The 23,677-nt window shown below is 37.1% G+C and overlaps 1 protein-coding gene across 1 annotated transcript in view; it reads right to left on the bottom strand.

The window, feature by feature from the left end:
• ADGRV1 (adhesion G protein-coupled receptor V1) overlaps positions 1 to 23,677 on the bottom strand; it is a 605,676-nt gene that overhangs the window by 329,350 nt on the left and 252,649 nt on the right. Inside the window, exons 73-77 of the mRNA XM_011944259.1 lie at positions 22,560 to 22,695; positions 19,263 to 20,368; positions 15,271 to 15,388; positions 14,217 to 14,388; positions 11,287 to 11,529 (exon numbers count right to left, since the gene is read on the bottom strand). Coding sequence (XP_011799649.1) covers positions 11,287 to 11,529; positions 14,217 to 14,388; positions 15,271 to 15,388; positions 19,263 to 20,368; positions 22,560 to 22,695 — 1,775 coding nt within the window. The remainder of the gene's footprint in view (positions 1 to 11,286; positions 11,530 to 14,216; positions 14,389 to 15,270; positions 15,389 to 19,262; positions 20,369 to 22,559; positions 22,696 to 23,677) is intronic.

The following is a 23,677-nucleotide window of genomic DNA, read 5'->3' as shown; positions in this document are numbered from 1 at the left end:
AAAGAGATGCCTTCAAATGGACCAAGGAAGCAAATTAGACCAGAAATGTCACTCTTGCCTCCATTTCTCCAATAGTGACTGAAAATCGGGCTTCAAATAACACATGTGGCAAAATTTAAGTATGCAGGAAAAGGGGGAATATTTATATTTTCACTGTCACATAGAAATTTTGGGGGGCGGGCTGGGGAGAGTAGAGAGAAAGCAGTGGGGAGGAAGGAGGAAGTAGAAGAAATTGGTTTCATGTTTACACTCAAATATGGAAATATCCTAAGAAGTAGGGTCCTGGACATATATACCTCTGCTATTCTTCAAATTACGGTTATTGAAAAGTTTTCTTGGAAAAAGTGTTTTGGAACATGAAGCATGAACACCTTAGTCAAGGAAGAATCAAAGGAATGTGCATTTATTTACTACTGAGCCAAGAACTGTTAAACTCCTAGCACAAGCCAAGTGGCATACTACGGATGTAGATTTGAACAACAGAATACCTGCATTCATAGAACCTACTATTGTAGCAGAAGATACAGGTTGCACAAGGGCTGTGGAATTAATGATAGATTTTTACATGAAGACAAGTTCTATGAAGAAAAATAAAAGTAGGTAAGGGAATGCAGGGTGATGGTAAGGGTACCATTTGATATAAAACTGGACATAGAAGTTCTTGTGATATTTGAACAGAGACTGTAGGGAAATAAATGAATAGGCTACACAAGGATCTCGGGAAATATTCTAGGGAGAAAGAATAATTACAAAGGCACTGGAGGTGGGAACCATCTTAGTCTGTTCAAGGAAGAACCTAAGGCCAATGTGACTAGAAGGAGAGTGCTGGATGCTGATATAAGAGGTGGAGGCCGGGTGCGGTGGCTCACACCTGTGAACTCAGCACTTTGGGAGGCTGAGGCGGGCAGATCACAAGGTCAGGAGATCAAGACCATCTTAGCTAACACAGTGAAACCTCATCTCTACTAAAAATAAACAAAATTAGCAGGGTGTGGTGTCATGCACCTGTAATTCCAGCTACTGGGGAGGCTGCAGAAGGAGAATCGCTCGAACCTGGGAGGCGGAGGTTGCAGTGAGCCAAGATTGCACCACTGCACTCCAGCCTGGGCAATAGAGTGAGATTCCAACTCAAAAAAAAAAAAAAGAGAGAGAGGTGGATAGGAGTCAGATCATGTAGGCATGTAGGTTCATTATTCAAAATGTGGCAGGCAGACCCTAGAGGATTCAAGCAGGAGAATGACACATTTTATTTAACATTCATGAGTGTTCTGGTTATTGTGTATATTAGGATATAGTAGGGGGATGAGCATGGAGGTTTTTGCATTCGTTCATGCAAGAAACAGTGGTAGAATAAATAGGGTCACATGAGTAGAAATACTCAGACTAGAGATACACATGAGTAGAAGTACTCAGACTAGAAATAAATTTGAATGTAGAGTCAACAGGACTTTTTGTTTGTTTGATTTTGGGTTTTTTTTTTTTTTTTTTTTTTTTAGAGATGAGGGTCTTGCTATATCAACAAGGCTGGTATCCAACTCTTGGGCTCAAGAGATTCTCCTAAGTAGCTGGGACCACAGGCTTTGACCACTGTGCCCAGCTTAGAGTCAATAGAACTTTCTGATGAATTTGATATTGGGTGGAAGGAAGAGGAGAAGTAAAGGTAACTCCTAGTTGCTTGCCTGGATGAATGAGTAAATGGATAATGAATGGTGCGAAACTGGGGAAAACATTATTAAGGGACAAATTAAGAGTTATCTGTTACACACAGTAGTCTGAGATGCCTCTTAGACATTCAAGTGATGACATCAAGTAAGAGCAATCAGATACATGGGTCTGGATCAGGAGAGGTGATGAGGTTAGTGATAAAAATGTGGAAGTCCTCCATTTACAGATGATATTTAACAAACAGTTCTACATAGTCTAGCCTGGAGATTGAATCTTGGTGGATCCCAACATTTACTGGCTAGGAAGACCAACATAGACAACAGGAAGGAGCTCCAAGTGAGGTAAGGATTAAGAGCAGGAAGGTGTGGTATTACAAAAGCCCAAAGAAGAGCATTCTTCAGGAAGGAGGAAGTGATTGATTGTGTCAAAAAATGAAAAAAAAATCAATGAATGCTTTTTAAGAGCATCTGCAGTGTAATGATAAAACAGAAAGCCTTACTGAAGGAAATAACTCAAAAATCTAATGGCTTTAGAATAGATACATTAAAATATTCCCTGGAATACTATATAACAGCTAAAATGAAAGAATTTCAATTACACACATCAGCATGGATAGTTCACAAACATATGACTGAACAAAACAAGGAACACAGAACAATATAATTGGATTAATTTCATTTACACAATTTCCAAAACAGGTAAACCCAAATAATACATAAGAATAGAACTACTTAAAAAGCATATGAATAATTTAACATAAAATTCAAGATAGAAATTATCTGCAAGGTGGGGATAGTCAAGGAAAAAGCAAGATGGCATCAGAGGGGTTCATAATGAAAAGTTTTGTAATAAAATTCTGATAAAGTTGAATTTCTGAAACAAAGTGGTGGTGATCTGATTACTATAAACTGTGTATATACATTTGGCCTGCTGTTTTTGGCAGGACTTATTTCATAGTTCAAATATTTAAAGGAAATGAAACAATCAAAATGTTCTTGTGTTCTTTGTGTTTATTAAAATACATATAATAAACACAAAGAAGCACTATGCAATTTAAAAGTGATAATGGGGAGGGTGAGGCAGGTGGATCACTTGAGGTCAGGAGTTCAAGACCAACCTGGCCAACATGGTGAAATGTCATCTCTACAAAAATACAAAAATTAGCCAGTCATGATGGTGGGTGCCTGTAATCCCAGCCACTCAGAAGGCTGAGCTGGGAGAATAGCTTGAACCCAGGAGGTAGAAGTTGCAGTGAGCCAAGATCGCACCATTGCACTCCAGCCTGGGTGACAGGGCGAGACTCCATCTCAAAAAAAAAAAAAAAAATCAATATAGAAATAGTCTTTGAATAGAAAAGGCAATGTGAAAGTAAGAAGGAAAAATATGGTCTTTCTTGAACTTGTGTGCTTTCAGCTAGCACACATATATAAAAGAAAGTATTTGGAATCAGTTTCAAATTTGTTTTTAGCTATAGGTCTATTTAATTGAAAGATAACTAGAATAACAGATGTCTTCATTGTCTCAAATAGGAAGGACCTGAAATTCCGTCTTAACTTGATATCACAAACTCAGATATAAGAGAACTGATGCTAAGGCTACAGTACTTATGTACATGGGAATGCTGGTCTACCAAAGGGTGTCTATGTTACAATGACTGTTTTAACTGCATTAATCTATTTAAAGTAAAATGAAAATCAATATCATAACAGAATAACAACTTGATCCATAATTATTTTTTCATCCATGCCAGCTACTGGAAAAGAGAATTATATGTTTCTGTTTTCTAGTAATATGCCTAGCACTTAGAGTACAACACAAGAGCAATTAAGCAACAAGAAAATAATACCAGAGAGGTGAAACTGTCATTTCTAATTGTTAAAACTTTTATTCTGACATAATTACAGATTCGCATGCAGTTATATGAAATAATGAAGGAGATTTCCTACACCCTTTACCCAATCTCCTTCATTAGTAACATCTTGCATAACTGCAATATAATATCACAACCAGGATTTTGTCATTGATACAGTCAAGAGCCAGAACATTTTCACCCCCACAAGAATTCTGTATGTTACCTTCTATAGCTACACTCGCATCACCCCAGCCCATTCCCTCCTTAATATCTGGCAACCACCAATTTCTTTTCCATTCCTATAATTTTGTAATTTCAAGAATATTATAGAAATGGAATCACACAGTATAGAATCTTTTGGTATCAGCTTTTTTTTTTTTTTTACTTAGTATGATTATATGGAGATTAGGTGGTTATATGTATCAATAGTTTGTTTCTTATTATTAGTGAGTAGTGTTCCATGCATGGATGTACTACAATTTAACCATTTACCCATTGAAGGACACCTGAATTGTTTCCACTTTGGGGCTATTATTAATAAGATACTATAAATGTTCATGTGTAAGTTTTTGTGTGAACATAAGTTTTCATTTATCAGGAATAAATGCCCGGGACTGCAACTCCTGAGTCATAAGGTAGCTCATGTTTAATTCTTGAAGAAACTTCTAAACTGTTTTCCAGAGTGGCTTACCATTTTTCATCCCATCAGCAATGAATAAGTGATCCAGTCTCTGTGAATTCTCACCAGCATTTGGTATTGTCATGGATTTTATTTTAGCCATTCTGGTAGGCATCTAGTGATATCCCATTGTGGTTTCATTTTGCTAATAGCTAATGGTGTTGAACATTATTTTACATGCTTATTCTTTATCTCTACATCCTTTCTGGTGAAATCCACTTTTGTTTATTGTGTTCTTTCTTCCTTCCTGATGTTCCAAGGTTCTTTCCTTTTTATCATTCCCTTTCTGTTTAAAGATCTTTCGTTAGCCATTCTTTCAGGGTAGGTCTGTGTGCAACAAATTCTTCGTTTTTCTTTCATCTGGGAATATCTTAATTTCCCCTTCACTTGTGAAAGACATGTTCACTGGATATAGAATTTAGGGCTGAAGTTTCTTTTCCTTCGGCACTTGAAAAATAGTGTGCCATTTCCACCTGGGACCCATGGTTTTCCATGAGAAATCTCCTGTCATTCCTATTGCTTTTGCCCTAAAGATAAGGTACTTTTCTTTCTCAGTTCTTTCAATATTTTTCTTGCCTTTAATTTTTATTAGTTAGACTATGATATATGTTATGCAGTGGTCACCATGGGCCTTGGGTGAGACCCCCAGTGCTGTGCTGGCTTCAGGTCTGATCTAGCACAATCCCAGTGGTAGTGACCACAAGAGTTCTTGAATCAACCCTCTGGCAGCTCCAGGAAGTTCAGCACAGACAGAGAAGCTCCTTTTGTTTAGGAGAAAGTAAGGAAAGAGAACAAGAGTCTTTACCTGGTAATCCAGGGAATTTTCCCAGATCTTATCCAAGACCACCAACGCAGTACTTCTAGCAGTCTATAAGAGCAACAGCATTACTGGGCTTGGGGTGCCGCCTAATGCAGATATGGCTGCAATAACCAAAAATTTAGATCACAGCACCCAAGTCCCTTCAAATATCTGGAAAAACTTCCCAAGAAGGATGGGTAAAAATAAGCCCAGACTGTGAAGACTACAATAAATGCATAATTTTTCAATGCCCAGATATTGACAAATATCCACAAGCATCAAGACCATCCAGGAAAAGATGACCTTGCAAAACAACTGAAGAAGACACAAAATGCAGATATTTCATGTTCATGGATTGGAAGAATCAAGAAAGAAAGGAAAGAAAGAGAGAGAGAGAGAGAAAGAAAGAGAGAGAGAGAGAAAGAAAGAAAGAAAGAGAGAGAAAGAAAAAAGAAAGAAAGAAAGAAAGAAAGAAAAGAAAGAAAGAAAGAAAGAAAGAAAGAAAGAAAGAAAGAAAGAAAAGAGAAAGAAAGAAAGAAAGAAAGAAAGAAAGAAAGAAAGAAAGAAAGAAAGAAAGAAAGAAAAGAAAGAAAGAAAGAAAGAAAGGAAGAAAGAAAGAGAAAGAAAGGAGGGAGGGAGGGAAGGAAGGAAAGGGAATCAGAGGAAACAAAAGAAAAAAGAATGAAAAACAATGAAACGTGCATACAAGATCTATAAATATCATTCAAAGGCCAAATCCAAGAGGTATTGGCCTTAAAGAGGATGTAAAGAAAGAGATAGAAGGAGAAAGTTTATTCAAAGGGTTAATAATAAGGACCTTCCCAAACACAGAGAAAGATATCAGTATTCAAGTACAACAAGGTTACAGAATACCAAGCAGATTTAACCCAAGGAAGGCTACCTCAAGGCATTTAATAATCAAACTCCCAAAGGTCAAGGATTAAAAAAAAAAAAGAATCCTAAAAGCAGCAAGTAAAAGGAAACAAATAACAGAATGGAGCTCCAATACATCTGGCAGCAAACTTTTCAGTGGAAACCTTACAGGCCAGGGGAGTGTAGCATGACATATTTAGTAAGTGCTGAAGAAACTTTTATCCCAGAGTAGTATATCAAGTGAAAATATCCTCCAGACATGAAGGAGAAAGACTTTCCCAGACAAATAAAGCTAAGAGATTTTATCAACACCAGTCCTATCCTACAAGAAATGCTAATGAAAGTTCTTCAACTTAAAAGACAAAGATGTTAATAAGCAATAAGAAATCATCTGAATGTACAAAACTCATGGTTAATAGCAAGGACACAGAAAATTACAGAATATTATAACACTGTAATTTTTGTGTGTAAGCTACTCATTTCTTGAGTAGAAAGATTAAACAATGAACGGATAAAAGTAATAACTACAACAACTTTTCTAGACATAGACAGTATAATAAGATACAACTAGAAACAACAAAAAGTTAAAAAGTGGAGTACAAAGTTAAGGTGTCAAATTTTATCAGTTTTCTCTTTGCTTGTTAGTTCACTTGTATGTTTATGGAATCAGTAATAAGATGACATCATTTTAAAATAATGACAATTACTTTAAATGGCAATTACTTTAATGGCAATTAGACAAGAAATGATATAAAGGCCATACAAATTGGAAAGGAAGAAGTCAAATTATCCTTGTTTGCAGATGATATGATCTTGTATTTGGAAAAAACTAGATTTCAACAACAAAAAAAATAGAATTGATAAACAAATTTAGTAAAGTTGCAGTATTTAAAATCAACATACAAACATCAGTAGCATTTCTATATGCCAACAGTGAACCATATGGAAAATAAAAAAAAAAATCCTATTTACAATAGCCACATAAAATAAAATACCTGAGAATAAACTTAGCCAAACAAGTGAAAGATCTCTAAAATGAAAACTATAAAACTGGGTAGGCATGGTGGCTCATGCCTATAATCCCAGCATTTTGGGTGGCTGAAGTTGGTGGATTGCTTGAGCCCATGAGTTTGAGACCAGCCTGAGTATTATGGTAAAATCCCATTTCTACAAAAACCACAAAAATTAGCCAGGTGTGGTGGTGTGCACTTGTAGTCACGGCTACTTGAGAGGCTGAGGTGGGAGCATTGCTTGAGCCTAGGAGGTTGAGGATGTAGTAAGCCATGATCACACCACAGCACTCCAGCCTGGGCAGAAGATCAAGATCCTATCTCAAAAAAAAAAAAAAATCTATGAGAAACATTGATGCAAGCAATTGAAGAAGACACAAAAATGCAGATATTTCATGTTCATGGATTGCAAGAATCAGTATTGTAAACATGTTCATACTACCCAAAGCAACCTACAGATTCAACACCATCCCTATCAAAATGCTAATGACATTCTTCACAGAAATAGGAAAAATAGTCTTAAATGGAGAAACAAAAGACTCAGAATAGCCAAAACTATCCTGAGCAAAAAGAACAAAACTGGAGGAATCACATTACCTGATTTCAAATTATACTAGAGAGCAATAGTAACCAAAACAGCATAGTACTGGCATAAAAGCAGACATATAGACCAATGGAACAGAATGGAATAGAACCCAGAAACAAATCCATACTTCTATAGTGAACTCATTTTCCATAAAGGTGACAAGAACATACATTGGAAAAAAGGCAGTCTCTTCAATAAATGGTTCCAGGAAATCTGGATATTCATATGCAGAGGAATGAAACTAGATCCCAATCTCTCACCATATACAAAAAGTCAAATCAAAATAAAAATGGATTAAAGACTTAAATATAAGATCTCAAACTATGAAACTACTACAAGAAAACATTGGAGGAAACTCTCTAGGACATTGGACTGGCAGATTTTTTTGAGTAATACCCCACAACCAAAGCAAAACTGGACAAATGGAATCACATCAAATTAAAAAGTTTCTGCACAACCAACGAAACAATCAACAAAGTGAAGCAACAACCCAAGGAATGGGAGAAAATATCTGCAAACTACCCATCTGACAAGAGATTAATAACTAGAATATATAAGGAGCTCAAGGAACTCTATAAGTAAAAATGTAATAATCCAATTTAAAAATGGACAAAAGATCTGAATAGACATTTCTCAAAAAACATACAAATGGCAAATAGATATAAGAAAAGGTGCTCAACATCACTGATCATGAGAGAAATGCAAATCAAAACTGCAATGAGATATAATCTCACCCCAGTTAAATGGCTTTTATGCAAAAGAAAGGCAATAATGAATGCTAGTGAGAAGGTGGAGAAAATGGAACCCTCATACACTGCTGGTAGGAATGTAAATTAGTACAACCACTGTGGAGAAGTTTGGAGATTCCTGAAAAAACTAAAAATAGAGCTACCATGTAATCCAGTAATTTCACTCCTAGGTATATACCCCAAAGAAAGGAAATCCTAGGGATACACCCAAAAGAAAAGAAAGTGTATCGAAGAGATACCTGCACTCTCATGTTTGTTGCAACACTATTCACCACAGTCAAGATTTGGAACCAACCAAAGTGTCCATCAACAGATGAACAGATATTGAAAATGTGGTACATATACACAATGCAGTACTATTAAGCCATTAAAAAGAATGAGATCCTGTAATTTGCAACCTGGATGGAACTAGAGGTTATTATGTTAAGTGAAATAAGCCACGCAGAGAAACACAAACATTACAAGTTCTCACTTATGTGTGGGAGCCACAAATTGAAACAATTGAACTCATGAAGATGGGGAGTAGAATGATGGTTACCAAAGGCTGAGAAGGGTGGTGGTGGTGGGGTGGAGGGGGTTGAGGGAAGTTAGAATGGTCATTGAGTACAAAAAATAGTCAGATAGAATGAATAAAATCTAGTATTTGATAGCACAACAGGATGACTATAGTTAACAGTAATTTATTGTACATTTTAAAATAACTAGAAAAGTATAATTGAATTGTCTGTAACAAAAATAAAGGATAAATGCTTGAGGTGATGGATACCCCATTTATCCTGATGTGATTATTATGCATTGTATGCCTGTAACAAAATATCTCATGTATCCCATTAATATATACACCTACTATGTACCTACAAAAATTAAAAATTAAAAAAAACTGGTATTAATGCATTGCCACAAACATTCTCTACTAAGCCCATAATCTCAGGGTAGTATGTTTATGGGTCAGGGTCAGAATAGCGCGTGTGTGTGTGCGTGTCTGTGTATATGTATGTATGTGTATATGTGTGTGTATATATGTATATACGTGTATGTGTGTGTGTATATATATAGAGAGAGAGATTTGTTATAAGAAATTAGCTCATGCAGTTATAGAGGCTGAGAAGACTCAAGATCATCTGCAGGATGATTTCACAGGCTGGAGACCAAAGTCAGTGGTTCCAGTTCAAACCTTATGGCCTGAGAATTAGGAGAACCAGTGGTGTAGTTCCAGTGCAAAGGCCAGCAGGCTTGAGACCCAGGAAAAGCCAATGTTCCATTTTGAGTCCAAAGACTGAAAAAGCCACTATTCCAATTCAAAGCCTATCAGATAGGAAAAATTATCTCTTACTTAAGGGAGGGCCAGGCTTTTTGCTCTATTCAGGACTTCGACTGATTAAATGAGGCTCACCCACATTATAAAGTCAACCTGCTTTACTCAGTCTACTGATTTACATGCCAATATTATTCCAAAAAATAACCCTCACAGAAACACTAAGAATAATGTTTGACCAGATATATGGGCACTCTGTGGTCCAGTCAAGTTGACATATAAAATGGTAGGGAAAACTGGAAATTCCTAAAAATATATTGTTCCATAAATAAGTGCCCTTTATGATTTATACACTAGTGATAGCATGCATTTTGCAAAGAATCACTTATAAAGAATCTAGAAAAGATATAAATATATATGATAGAGATGCTGGCCTTCAAATTCTTCTTTTGGCAACTTCAATTTCCCTCTCATCTGACTGAGCACATACACTCACTTAAGATGTGCCTCAAATCTCTTTTATCATCTGTTTTTTCATCTCCAGTCCCCTTTCTTCCATTCTACAAAGTAGGAAGTTATGACAATACACATTTTATGGGAGAAGAGGAAGAATGAAACAGACTTTCTATAGTTTGTCTTCTATCTTAAATACTACAATAAAAAATACTCAAGTCTTCCTACTGTAAATGAACATACTTCTCTTTGTGCTATTTAGAAAAGACTTTATTTCTAGGGTCTCATATAATAGAGAGTTTTCTTTTTGCTTGCTGAGCTGTGGACTCTGTCATAAAGATAACTTTTATTTCCTGGCAAACTTCCAGAACAGCTTAATATTCACAGCTTGAGGCCTATTCTCTCATCTTGACCCATGCAACTGCTACAGCATACTGGCCACATATATGTTCTCTTTTATGTACATAATGTCCTGTTTGTTTGAGTCACCCAATGGTGACACAACCAAGCAGATACTAAAGGGAACTTTTAATGAAACTGTGAAATCTTAAGGACCAAGGAGTCATCTCGTTTGGACTCTTAAAACATGGGAAATAGAAGAGCTGTCCAGAATGGTAGTTTTCAAATAGTGGGTTTCCTGAAGTTACATAAAGTAAGGGGAACAAAGAGAGGACTAAGGTGGGTCAGCTATGATCCTAACAATCATGCTTCAAGCAGAGTAGAGACACATTTTTGCTTTACTATATTAGAGTTTCACTGCTAAAACAAAAGCAAACAATAAAGCTGAAAGGGCTATGATATTGTTGGGGCCAAGTCCATGGTCTGGTGACTTAGTGTTATGCAGCATTGATCTTCTGAGCCCCCAGATAGCCTCCCTGTCTTTTATCCAACCTAAGAGGATGGATGTGAAAAAAGTGGCAGCGAGGCTTTGTGAACGCATGGATTTGAAGAAGTGTAAAGATCAGCTAGTACTGGAGGTTCTGAAAAAGAAAATTTTCAACTGTTTTGGATACAAAACATAATAAGATCCTTACTTTCTGCTTCTGGCCTTACACAGTTACCTTCTGAAGAAATTTTAACTCCTTAGAGATTTTATAAAACAGATTTATGTAAGATATAGTTTGCACTGTATAACCAATCTTGTCAAAAGAGAGAAAAAATACAAGTCTGTCATTTTAAAACATGATCTGATACTGATGAGTGAAAAGCTGAGCTGTTTCAAGGATAAAGCGTAATGTAATGAACAAAAAGTGAATTACGATGTTATCCTCAGAAAATAACATATCAATTATTCCCTGTGTCATTACTCTAGCTGCAGTTAAAGAAGATAACCATAACATGTATGAATATATATTCCATGCTTACCTGGGTACTAAAGTTAACAGACATCATTAGTCCTGTCCCAGAATCTCTGGCCACCTGTAGACTGATTAAAGTGGCCTTCTTGTGAGCTACTGCCAGCCGAGAACCCACAGAAAAATACACGAGGCTTTGAGATTCATCACTTTGTAAGATTTTAATCTGTGCAAATCTGGCGCTGTTGTTTATTGCTGCTCCAGCAGTAGCTTCATATAGTTCCACAAAAAAATACACTTCAACCTGTGGTATCTGACAATGAGAAAAAGGAAAAAAGAAAAGAACTATTACTAATATATTTATATCTGTAGATAGTTCTGATATTTAAAAATTGTATGATTCATACACATTATTAGAGAAATAAGGGGGACGGAGCAAGATGGCCGAATAGGAACAGCTCCAGTCTCCAACTCCCAGCGCGAGCGACACAGAAGACCGGTGATTTCTGCGTTTTCAACTGAGGTACTGGGGTCATCTCACTAGGGAGTGCCGGACAATCTGTGCTGGTCAGCTGCTGCAGCCCGACCAGCGAGAGCTGAAGCAGGGCGAGGCATCGCCTCACCTGGGAAGCGCAAGGGGGAAGGGAATCCCAAATCTAGAGATATATTCTGTAAATTATGGAATTAAATTCTTAGATTATCATGACATTTATTTTTTGGTCTTTCTTTAAAAATACGTTTACTTTCTCTGGGTGAGCTTCTTACTAGAAAATCAATGTCAGGAAATAACCTATGTATACTATGATCAGCAAAAAAATAAATTAAATGTATTCATACCACAAAACACTATAAAGTAGTTAAAAGGAATAAACTAATTCAATATTTTTTAACACAGACGCATCTCAAAATATGACAAGTGAAAATATCAAGCTGTATAATGATATGTATAGCATGATACCATAAAGGTAAAGTTAAAACCACACAAAGCTTAGTATATTTTATTAATAGATACATATTTATGTAAAGTTTTCTTTTTTAACTACCACACCCTGACTGCAGTTGCTCTGGGTGGAGGGTTTGGGTAGGGGACAGGGCAGGGAGTGGAGTTGGAGAATATTACTGGGGAGAGGGAAAAATGGATGTTCAATTTTGTAAGGTTTTATTTTTTTTAAGTGTTTTAAATAAATATAATCAAATATTTATAATATAATAGTTAAATATTATATAACACTGCATATAACTGATAACTTCCATAAGAAACGTACAGATTATGTTTTGTAAATTTAGCGAATCAACAACTCCAACTAGAGGTTTCATGGGAGGCACCATGGAGAAAGTGGTACTTTGATTAAGAGAAAGCTATAGTTAAGAAATATGGAGGCTGGGCATGGTGACTCATGCTTGCAATCCCAGCACTTTGGGAGGCCAAGGTGGGTGGATCGCTTCAGGCCAGAAGTTTGAGACCAGCCAGGCCAACAGGGTGAATCCCCGCCTCTACTAAAAATACAAAAATTAGCTGGGCATGGTGGTGTGCACCTATAATCCCAGCTATTCAGGAGGCTGAGGCATGAGAATCGCTTGAACTCAGGAGGTGGAAGTTGCAGTGAGCCAAGACTGCAGCACTGCACTGCAGCCTGGGCCACAGAGTGAGGCACTGTCTCAAAAAAGAAAATAACAAAAATAAATCTGGGGTTGAAAGGGTTGATGGAAGCATAAAAATATTTGAAAGAAATGCATGAAGAAAGGTTTAAATGTTTTCAGGTAGAATACAGTAAGTCTTCACTTAACCATGACAGGTTCTTGGAAACAGCAACTTTAAAGGAAAGGACATACACTGTGCAGTAGGAACTGTTGTTTATATCAATTAGTCTATGGTAAAACTGGTTTCATTATACAGCACATTGTTTCACATAAAGTTGCAGTTTCCAAGAGCCTACCGAGTATGTGAAGTGAGGACATACTATATGATCAAATGCCTTGAGTACTGAAATTTCAATTCCTCATTGTCAGTGTGACAGAAAGTTTTAGTAACTGATGATAACTCAAGAAAAGCAAAAAACAATGATGTGATATGTTGAACTACGAAAAAAAGAGTGGGGATTCAAGACCTTAAGGAAAATATATTTTCTAGCGCTGCTACCACCAGAGTGGCCACAAGAGCAACACATTTGCCTGCATCAACTTCCCTGCATAGCTCTAGTACATACATATAGATCTCTAAAATCTTTCTGATCAAAGAAATCAAGTCCTTTGACACTAGTTAATTGGCTGTCTTGCATTAGGGAAAAAATCAAGACAGCTCTAGAATGCTTGTTATTGCTATAAAGCAAGTATGCTTCCAGATATTTTTAAAGTAATACTGAAAGCACAAAAGACCAGCTTAATAAGACTATCAGTGGCCATGCCATGACTATTTGAATACCAAAAAGAAAATCACTTAGTAAGTAATAAAAATTATTTGAATTTATAGTGATACTGAAAGAAGAAATGTTATCATTATATAAAAGAGATAGCATGCAAGATAAATATGATTCTAATGTTATATACTTAATATTTTATTAATTTTAGTAGAGTTAGTATATCAAGATACATCTTTTATTAAGCATGTGTTCATTTATTAAGCAATGATAAACATTTTTTTCTTTGTATGTAAGTAGGAAGGGGTTAATAAAAAGAATTGTGAAGAAGACATTTATTTTGAGAAAAGGAAAGAACTGTACCAAGAATACAAATAAAAGAAGTGAAATCTACATGGTTGTTATTTTAGAATATGGCAAGAAACAAAAAAATAGAAAAATGACAAGTTTATTTACAAAATTCATAATGTAATCAAGTCTGTCTAAAGTTTGTTGTCAGCAAAGAGATTTAGACATTATAGCTAAGAAAGACACAAAGAATCTCCATATTAACAATGTATAAGTTTCAATAGTGGTTTTAAAATGATTAATTCTAAAGAAATATAATTAGAAGTTGACACTAGTGTGTGTCTTCATTTCTTACCTTCTCTGGTTTGAGTTCAATGCTGATAAAGCATTTTGTTTGACCCGTTGTACAGGTTGTGGTCCCTGACACAGACTCAAGTTCCTCCATCAGGTTTACCCCATCCTTCTGGAGCACGATGACTGTTTTGTTAAGTGTGACTCGCCAAAAGACCGTGACATCTTCAAAGGCCCTGTGAGCAAGAAACCCACCCAATGCCTTAACAAAGGGTGTCATCCCCATGTCTAATAGAGTTTTTTATCACTGTGCCAAATGGTACCTCTTCATCCAAAGTACAGCACTTACTTTACCATTGATGATGCTGAAAATGACCAATTTTCCTCACTACAAATGAGAGAATTAAATTAAGCCTCAGGGCTTATGTGGTTTTCTTTGACTACATTCCATTTGATAATGAATAAGTATCCTGATACTCTGTATAAGGAATGTAAAAACAAATAATATTTTTCTATTATGTCCAAAAAATGTGAAAATGAGAATTACATGGAGTTCTTAAAGGCAAGTAAATGTTTCTCATTTCTCTTTTAAAAAGAATTTTTCTAAAGAAACAACACTTCCACTCATAATGGTTGTTTCTGCAAAATAGGGCAAAGGGAGATTTATATTCTCACAGATTATTTAGGCCCCAAATGGAAAATGTAATATATACACATGTGCATGTGTGCAAGCCAAGCACATGTATGTGATTAGTATCCAAAGCTGCTACTATACAGTTTTAAGTTGCAAACAAAATTTTGGTACTCCAAGTTTTCCTTACAGGAAAATGGTATGTATGTGGAGTGAGCAGATAACAGGCAGTAAGATGAAGTGATGACCTACGTAGTCTGATATTTGTACGGTACTTCATGAAGTATAAAACACCCAAGGTAACCCTAAGTTATAATCATAAAGGAAGTATCATAATCACAGATTAAGAACTAGAGCATCTGAAGACATGCCAAATTCCACACTACTTCCTTCTATCTTACCCTGCCTCTACCATTGTATGAACTGAACTTAGATTTATACAGACACACAGAATGTTACGTCTTCCATATACTATATAGATACTTACCTGTTTGGCTGTCTTGTGACAAGAAGGTGCAGTCTTCTCATATCAGCTCCTTCCCTGAGTTCTAGTCCACTCTGGGACTCCTCACTGAATCCTATGATGCCATTGTGAAGGTCACTCCCTGAAAAAAGAATGGAGGGCTATAATATATTCAAGAATTATTTAAAAGACCGCCCATGCTCCACTAATCTTGCCAGCTCACATGGTTTAAAAGTGAGAAATTCACAGGTGGTGAGAGGAGCTAGAGTTGTTAAAATATCTTTATTAAAAATAAACTAAACTATGATAACATCAAGGTGGCTGTTTGGGAATAGAAGAAAAGAAGAAATAAATCATCAAATCCCACTCTTTCACCTGACACACATGTTCATTTTTCTATTAAGATCCTACTTTACATTTGACAGTACTTGAAATTTTAGATATTTATCTGTTTTAAGACTATATATCCCCCACAGAATGTAAGCCCTACTCAAGCAACAACTTTTATTCACTACTGTATCCCCAGCTCCGAGAACAGAACTGAGCATATAGTAAGTGTTGAATAAATATTTGTCAAATAAATGAACTCTGCTCAACAGATTTACCTTCACGTAAGAGGTTTGACTAAAAGACCATCTATGCTACCCATTAAGCTATTTGCCCCAGAACAAAACAGAAATATTAAGGAACTCCTGAGCATCTCTCGGTATCAGAAACTTTCCTAAGCAACACTTGAGGTTACAGGTACCATTATACTTAAAAAAATGTTTAAACTGGAACAAAACTAGGGCCCATACTATACAGAAATCATCACTTCAAATTCTAGGCAGCACCTAAGCCAGCTTCTCAGACTAGAGAAATACCAGTGCACAGCTCTGACTGCTTTCTATTTCTCCATGACCCAGTTTTACATTGATCCTAGAAGCAATGATCCTAAAGCCAATCAGCCTGAAAAACAATGTGTATTAGTTCATTTTTATGCTGCTATAAAGATGCTAGCTGAGACTAGGTAATTTATAAACAAAAGAGGTTTGATTCACAGTTCTGCATGTCTGGGGAGGCCTCAGCAAACTTACAATTAAGGTGGAAGGGGAAGCAAAGCACGTCATATATTGTGGCAGGAGAGAGAGAGCAAGGGGAAGTGCTACTTTTAAGCCATCAGATCTCATGAGAACTCACTCACTGTCACAAGAACAGCATGGGGGAAACTGCCCCCATGATCCAATCATCTCCCACCAGGTCCCACCCTCGACACATGGGGATTTGGGGGATTACAACTGGAGATAAGAATTGAGTGGGGACTCAGGGCCAAACCATATTATCATGTGTACCCATCACCCTGAAACCTGACTCCTGGCATTCTAAGGAGACAGAATTTCTGAAGTTAGGGAGTAGGTTGTGTTAAGGAAACAGAAAACCACTGAACTGTCCTGATAGGGAAGAACTAGTAGTCATCAGCCTCTGGACCATTTCCCTGGTCTTAAAGTAAATGTGGAGCCCCTTTATTAGGGACATGCAAATGATGGGTGACATTTGTCCTAGGATCTCATGTGTGTTTTGTTTCAGACTGCCAATCCTCATCCTCACCAATTAATCACTACAATCGCTTCGTAGCCTTTGTAGTGTCTGTATCAGAATCTGACATTGACTTTTTATCTTTGGCAGCAATTGTTTCCTTGTCACCTTAAGTGAGGATTTGGGCTCTTCAAGTAGATTACAAGACTATCACAGCAGAACCCTCATTTCCTTTTCCAAGGCAATAGCAACTAGCATGATTCTAATGAAAATAACACTTCCCTTGTCACATTTACAATAACAAATTTGATTTCAGATTTCTAGTAAGATGATTCCAGACTGCTAATATGCCAATGATCTAAATCAAAACTAAATAAACGATTTTTTCCCTGACTTACTCAGAAAGTTTGCTCTAAAATCTAAATGTAAAAAGATTATAAAGATGGGTGGATGCAGCAAAGTTAATTATCCAGTTAAGTGAGAAATATTATTAAGAAAAAAATGCCAGGTAGAGAAAAGATGAGGGCAACATTTGCAAGTAAAGGAACTTAAGGTTTTATGACCACGTGAATGTGCCTGGTGGTGTAGTCAGGCCAATTACATCACATGACGTTAGTGGTAGCTATGGCAGGGTGTCAGTCATTTGCAACAGGTGTGTGATGAGTGTGCCTTATGTAGGGAAGGTAAACATCACAGAATCTCACAGAGCTCAGCTGACTTACCATTTGCCTGGTGAGTTAAAACTAAGCTCAGAGCTGATGAAGGGATAGGCACTGGTAGGCTATATTATCTCATAAAACAGGGAAGCACTTCCATTCCAGTTGGTACCTAACTTCTGTCCTGAGCCCCCAAAGAGCCCACTGCCACTTTCTTAACCAGGACTACAAGACCTCCTCGTGATCCAGTAATTAATGGAGTATCGCTTAGAACAGCAAAGAACCTCCAGAAGCCATTTTAATGGGCCTGACCGGTGCCAAACTAATTGTTAAATGTTTTAACTATCAGCCCTGGTCATATTCAAATAACTGTAATAAAATATCTGTGTCATAGAATGAGAAGGAGGATGCTGACTGCCAAACTAATTTTAATAGAAATATATAGATGGTATTAAGCCAATTTGAATCAAAATCAGTAAATAACTTGTAGAATAGAATAAGAATTTACAATACACTACATAAACTGTAGAAATAGGAATAAATCATACTAATTGATGTAAATTTGTAGGTTAACATAAATGAGATAATGCTGAGCATATGAAAGGAAGTTAAAAGACTGCAAAATTATGACAATTAAAACTGAGTGACTAAAACAAAATATGAACTCCAGGAAGCATCAAATCTCAAAAACATGTTTTGAGGTCTATTGCACAGAATGGTGAATATAGTTAATACAGAGTACTGTATGTTTACAAGTTTCTAAGATAGTAAATTTGAAATATTCTCACTACGAAAAATGTTTGAGATAATGTACATGTAACTAGCTTGATTAAATTATTCTACACTGTATTTATAAATCATAACATCATTCCTTGTACCCTTTAAATATGTATAATTACAAGTTGTCACTTTACAATAAAACATAAAACTGAAAAAAGAAAAGAATCATGAGATAGCCTGTCACTAATTCATATAAGGTATTGACATGCTGATGTATTTCATTTGAAGAAATACAGTATGATTGCAGGCCGGGTGCAGTGACTCACACCTCTAATCTCAGCACTTTGGTAGGCTGAGGCGGGTGGATCACGAGGTCAGGAGTTCAAGACAAGCTGGCCAACATAAGGAAACCCTGTCTCTACTAAAACTACAAAAAAATTAGCCAGGGGTGGTGGCAGGTCCCTGTAATCCCAGCTACTCGGGAGGCTGAGACAGAGAATTGCTTGAACCCAGGAGGCGGAGGTTGCAGTGAGCCATGATCGTGCCACTGCACTCCAGCCTGGGCAACAGAGCAAGACTCCATCTCAAAAAAAAAAAAAAAGAAAGAAAGAAAGAAAAAAAAAGAAATACAGGATGATTTCAGAGGTAAATTGCAAACTGTCACAAAAAGATTGCATAAGATACCTGAGAAACAAAAAATAATTAAATTTTTAAGCTATTGTAACATACATATGCAATAGTATGATGGCTGTATCAACTACATTGGATCAAAAGCAAAACAAAAGGCAATAGTTTAAATCTATTTGGTAACAGAAAAAAAAAAAAATTCCTGCCAATGAGATCTTTGACTTTAGGATGGGTTACTGAAAGTGGCTGGTAAATTTAGATTGTATTACTGGCTCTGATCTCAGTGACATTTACAGTACATTAAATTACAGGGCCCTCAGAACAGCACATCATGAGTTCATGGCATGGGTCCATGCTACAGAAAAACAACACTTTAATGCATTCCTATGAATAACTTAAGTACTTCACCTTCTTCCATTAAATTTAAGCCAGATTCATCTTAATACAAATTATGTACCACAAAAGTACATTTTTATCTCCATCATTTCAAAGATATACCTGTAATAATAACCATGGCAAAAGCTGCAAATCCAGTGTCATCCTTCCCCTCCACAATCTGTGCTCCCCCTTGAGGGTTTGTGAGAAACACATAGAAGAATTCCTGCCCCTCAGGCTCATCGTCATCCAAAATTTGAACTGATACTTTACGTTCTCTTTCTCCATCTAGGAATATAAGGGTAAGAGTTTGTTCTTCAAAGTCTTCTTCTTCAACTGCCCACGTTAGGTTGGAAATCCCATAGATACCATGAAAGGGCAATGCATTTGGTTCCTTCTGAGCATGTCTTTCACCGAAAGTTTTAACTGTTATGCTGACATTGCCAGTAAACCCACCAGTTCTTCGGATAAGAACTTCTGCAGTGTTGAATATGCCATTCTTCATCTCCTCTTCAACATAAACAATGGATGGCCCAAGGCTGAATGTTCCATGAATGGAAACATTGGCAGTTACCGTGGCCACATCAGGCTTTTCAGATGCAGCAGGTGTGCCATGAAGGGTGACAAGTTTCTCAGGGATGGCAGATACACCAGTTGCCTCAGTAACAATGGCAACCACATTGGTTGGCTGCAGAATGGTAGTCGTCTTGCTTGTGCCGAAGTATGTGGTGGATTCAGTTTCTACAGGAATGAGAGTTGTGTCAACTGTTACAGCCACAGTTGTCATGGGGAAGGAAACATCCATTCCTGCCAGGTCATCATTATCCAATATTGTGATCACTGCAACACTGAAATCTAGATTCAGGCGTGGGCTCCAATTAACATCAAACTTTTGTAATCCCCTAATTTCTACTGAAGTAAGGTTAATGTAAAAGAATTCTTCTATCTCAGAAAGCTGATCATTAATAATGGTTATTTCAAAATCAACCTCAGTTTGGAATTTTTGAAAAAACAGTTCCCCATTCTGAACAGGCTCAAAATCTTCCAGTGGCTTGGCGCTTCCTGCAGTGGTCTGATAAGAAACTTTAATAAGATCGCTGTGGAACCCAAATAGTCTTTGTACATGTAATCTGATCATCTGTGTATCTTCTGACACTATGATATTTCTTGAGCTACTGGAAAATTGGAAGACGCCCATTGGTTCAATTTCAGCAACGATGAAACCTGATCTGGGAAAAAAATTAAATCAAGAAGAAATTGATTTTAAAAAATAGGAATATGACTGTAGAGATTCATCGTTCACAATTTAAAATGCTGATCGTGAGGGCAGCAACGTAACAATGAAGTGCCATTTCAAATTCCATCAAACCCTATTTATTGATAAGTAAGGGCACAAGAAATGTAAGAACAGGAGCTGCAAAAGCAGGGACAGGACCTAACAAGTCTGAGCTAAATGAAAAGCTCATAGGTCTCTGTTGTATTTCTCCATCATCCCAGAGCAACTGTCTGAGGGATCTGAAAATAGGCTCTCTCTTAGGATCAGTGCAAGGGGAACAATATTACTACAATGTTCTGGACCTCTGCCAGCTTTCTTATCTACCAGACAGAAATAGTTACCGGCACTAGAAGCAAAATCCTTGCTTCCTTCAGCTGCCAGTAATGGGACTATCCTCTCATGCAAATGTAGCTAAAACTGTGTGTGAAGTAGGATAGACACCCATGACAGAATAATTTATCCTCAGTTTTTTCCTATAGATTTTTGTTGTGAGTTAACAGCTATATCAGAGCTTACAACTGGTGGCCTCTTGGCCTAATTCTGTCTACAGGTATAATTTCTTTTGCTAACAGGTTTTTGGTTTTAATATAAATTTAAGTGTCTTTAGGGAGGATTCTTCAGAGCCCATCACTCTCTCTTGTCAAGCAGCTAGCACTCACTACATAAAACAGCGGTTAATACCTCAGACAGAGGCCATTCAGCCTGGATTGAAATCATGACCCCAACATGTATAAACTGTGTACTTCTGGGTTACTGCATAATCTATCTATGACTTTTGTCATCTATAAAATGGGACAAATAATAGAATCTACTTCGTAAGGCTGCTGGGGAGAGTAAAGAGAGAGAGAGAGAGAGTACGTGTGTGCATGCGTGTGTTTGTGTGTGTGTATGATTTATGCCTGGCCTAGAGTAAGCACTATAAGATTTATGCCTGGCCTAGGGTAAGCACTGTAATACTACTTGTTGTTGTTGTTTTTGAGACAGCGTCTCACTCACTCTGTTGCCCAGGCTGGAGTGCTGTGGCGCAATCTCAGTTCATCGCAACCTCTGCCTCCTGGGCTGCTAAAGCGAATCTCCTGCCTCAGCCTCCCAAGTAGCTGGACTACAGGCACTCGCCATCACACCTGGCAGATGTTTTGTGTTTTAAGTACAGATGGGGTTTCACTATGTTGGCCAGTCTGGTCTTGAATTCCTAATCTCAGGTGATTGGCCTGCCTTGGCCTCTCAAAGTGCTGGGATTACAGGCGTGAGCCACCACAACTGGTCAAGCACTATAATACTGTTAATAACTATTGCTGCTGTTAAAGCATTTGAATTTGTAACTCTAAAACATGTTTTAAAATGACAAACATTTTAAAAATGGCATATGTATAATCTAAAGTCATATCTGATTTCCCCAATGGAGATTTCCCACACATAAACATGTATACAAACATACTTGAATACACTCTAGTTTTCATACCCCCAAATTTTCTTTATTTTACAAGTAAACTAAAGAATAGAAAGATCAAGTAACTTTCTCAAAGTCACACAGTGAGTAAGTGGCAAAGCCAGGACTAAATCCCTAAGTCTGAATAACAGGTCTGCCCTCTACTGCTCTGGTTGAGTCTATCCCAGAAATAAGGAAAGTAAATTGCTTTTGGCTGGTATGTATTTATCTGCAAATATACTGTATTTGCAAAAAGAGTCACTACAGATACATAGTAAAATTCAATAAAATTAAATTAAAGTCAAAGGGTCACTGGTCCAAAAAGGTAATATTTATCACCCCACTGTGATGTTTTATTCTTACTTAATCTTATTCTTACTCTTAATCACTTGGGGCAATCAGGTGTTTTCAGCTTCTCAGAAGATAGCTTCCTTTAACAAGAGGAGAACTGCCATTATGGTTCTTATCGGAGATGGTACCCCAGTCCCCATTCTCAAGGTGGAGCATGAGGAACTCTCTTTAAGGCAAGCAGTGGGTGGCGGGGCTCCTGAGAGCCGCCTCCTTCTCCCGCATGCACACCATGTGATGCTCTACACTAAAACTATGTTTGCGTTTCCTTCAAGGAGAATAATCCTTGTGCCTTTTTCTGTTTTGATGGATGAATTCCAGATTATTCCTCAGAGAATTTCTTGGGTGAGAATTAGGTTGGTCTTACCGGAGTTGAGCTCCACCAGGAGCGCTGCTCTGCACTCCTGATAGATGAAGAACAAAGGCCTCTGGCCGACCAGGGCTGGGAAACGTCCACAGGAAAACTCCTTTCCTTTGTTCACCGTGGGAAAATGAAAGGCTCCCTGAAGGAAAACATGAAAAGGAAAGTAGGGTATTAGTTATTATCTTAAACTGGGATTTGACTTTTAAAACTGTAGTAATATATTTTCTTATCCAAAATTCGATTATAGTTTACAAAAGGTAAAACATTTCTATAAAGGGATAGGGGAGAGGTAAACTTACAGGAGACCACACAAATCTTGCTGTCAGTCCCTGTTTACTTTTCTCCTTTATATCTTTTTCTTTCCTGGCTCAATGACAAAATCCAATAGTGAAAAGAGACTGGTGTTAGGCAGGCTTTAATATAGATTTAGTGTCAGGCTTTGCTTTAAATTCTGGCCCCAGAATATTTTTAGGAGACATATTGAAGTAGATTGGGGTGAAATATCATAATCTATGTATTTTACTTTAAAATGCTTCAGAAAAAATGTCACAAATATGGCTGACTGTAACAACTATTAAATCCAGTCAAGGCCAGGTACAGTGGCTCACACCTGTAATCCCAACACTTTGGGAGGCCAAAGAGGATGGATCTTGAGATCAGGAGTTTGAGATCAGCCTGGCCAACATGGTGAAACCCCATCTCTACAACAAATACAAAAATTAGCCGGGCATGGTGGTTTGAGCCTGTAATTCTAGCTACTCAGGAGGCTGAGGCAGGAGAATACCTTGAGCCCGGGAGGTGGATGTTGCAGTGAGCTGAGATGGCACCACTGCACTCCAGCATGGGTGATAGAGCAAGACTCTGTCTCAAAAAAAATAAAATAAAAATAAAAATAAAATAAATAAATAAATCTACTCAGTGAGTTTATGGGTGTACAATGTACTTTTCATTGTGTTTGAAAATTTATTACAAAGCCTCAAAAAAACTAAATGAACCTGTTTGAAGATACAGATCTATTATTTGGAAACTCCTGTTATTTCAGTTGAATCAAGTTAACATAAACTCACAAAAGTGTTTGAAGATTAATGTGATATGTAAGCACAAAACCGCATACACATTCA

Source organism: Colobus angolensis, unplaced genomic scaffold, assembly GCF_000951035.1.
Source record: "Colobus angolensis palliatus isolate OR3802 unplaced genomic scaffold, Cang.pa_1.0 Scaffold23, whole genome shotgun sequence".
Classification (NCBI taxonomy): Eukaryota; Metazoa; Chordata; class Mammalia; order Primates; family Cercopithecidae; genus Colobus; species Colobus angolensis.
This window is presented reverse-complemented; position numbering and strand designations above follow the sequence as displayed.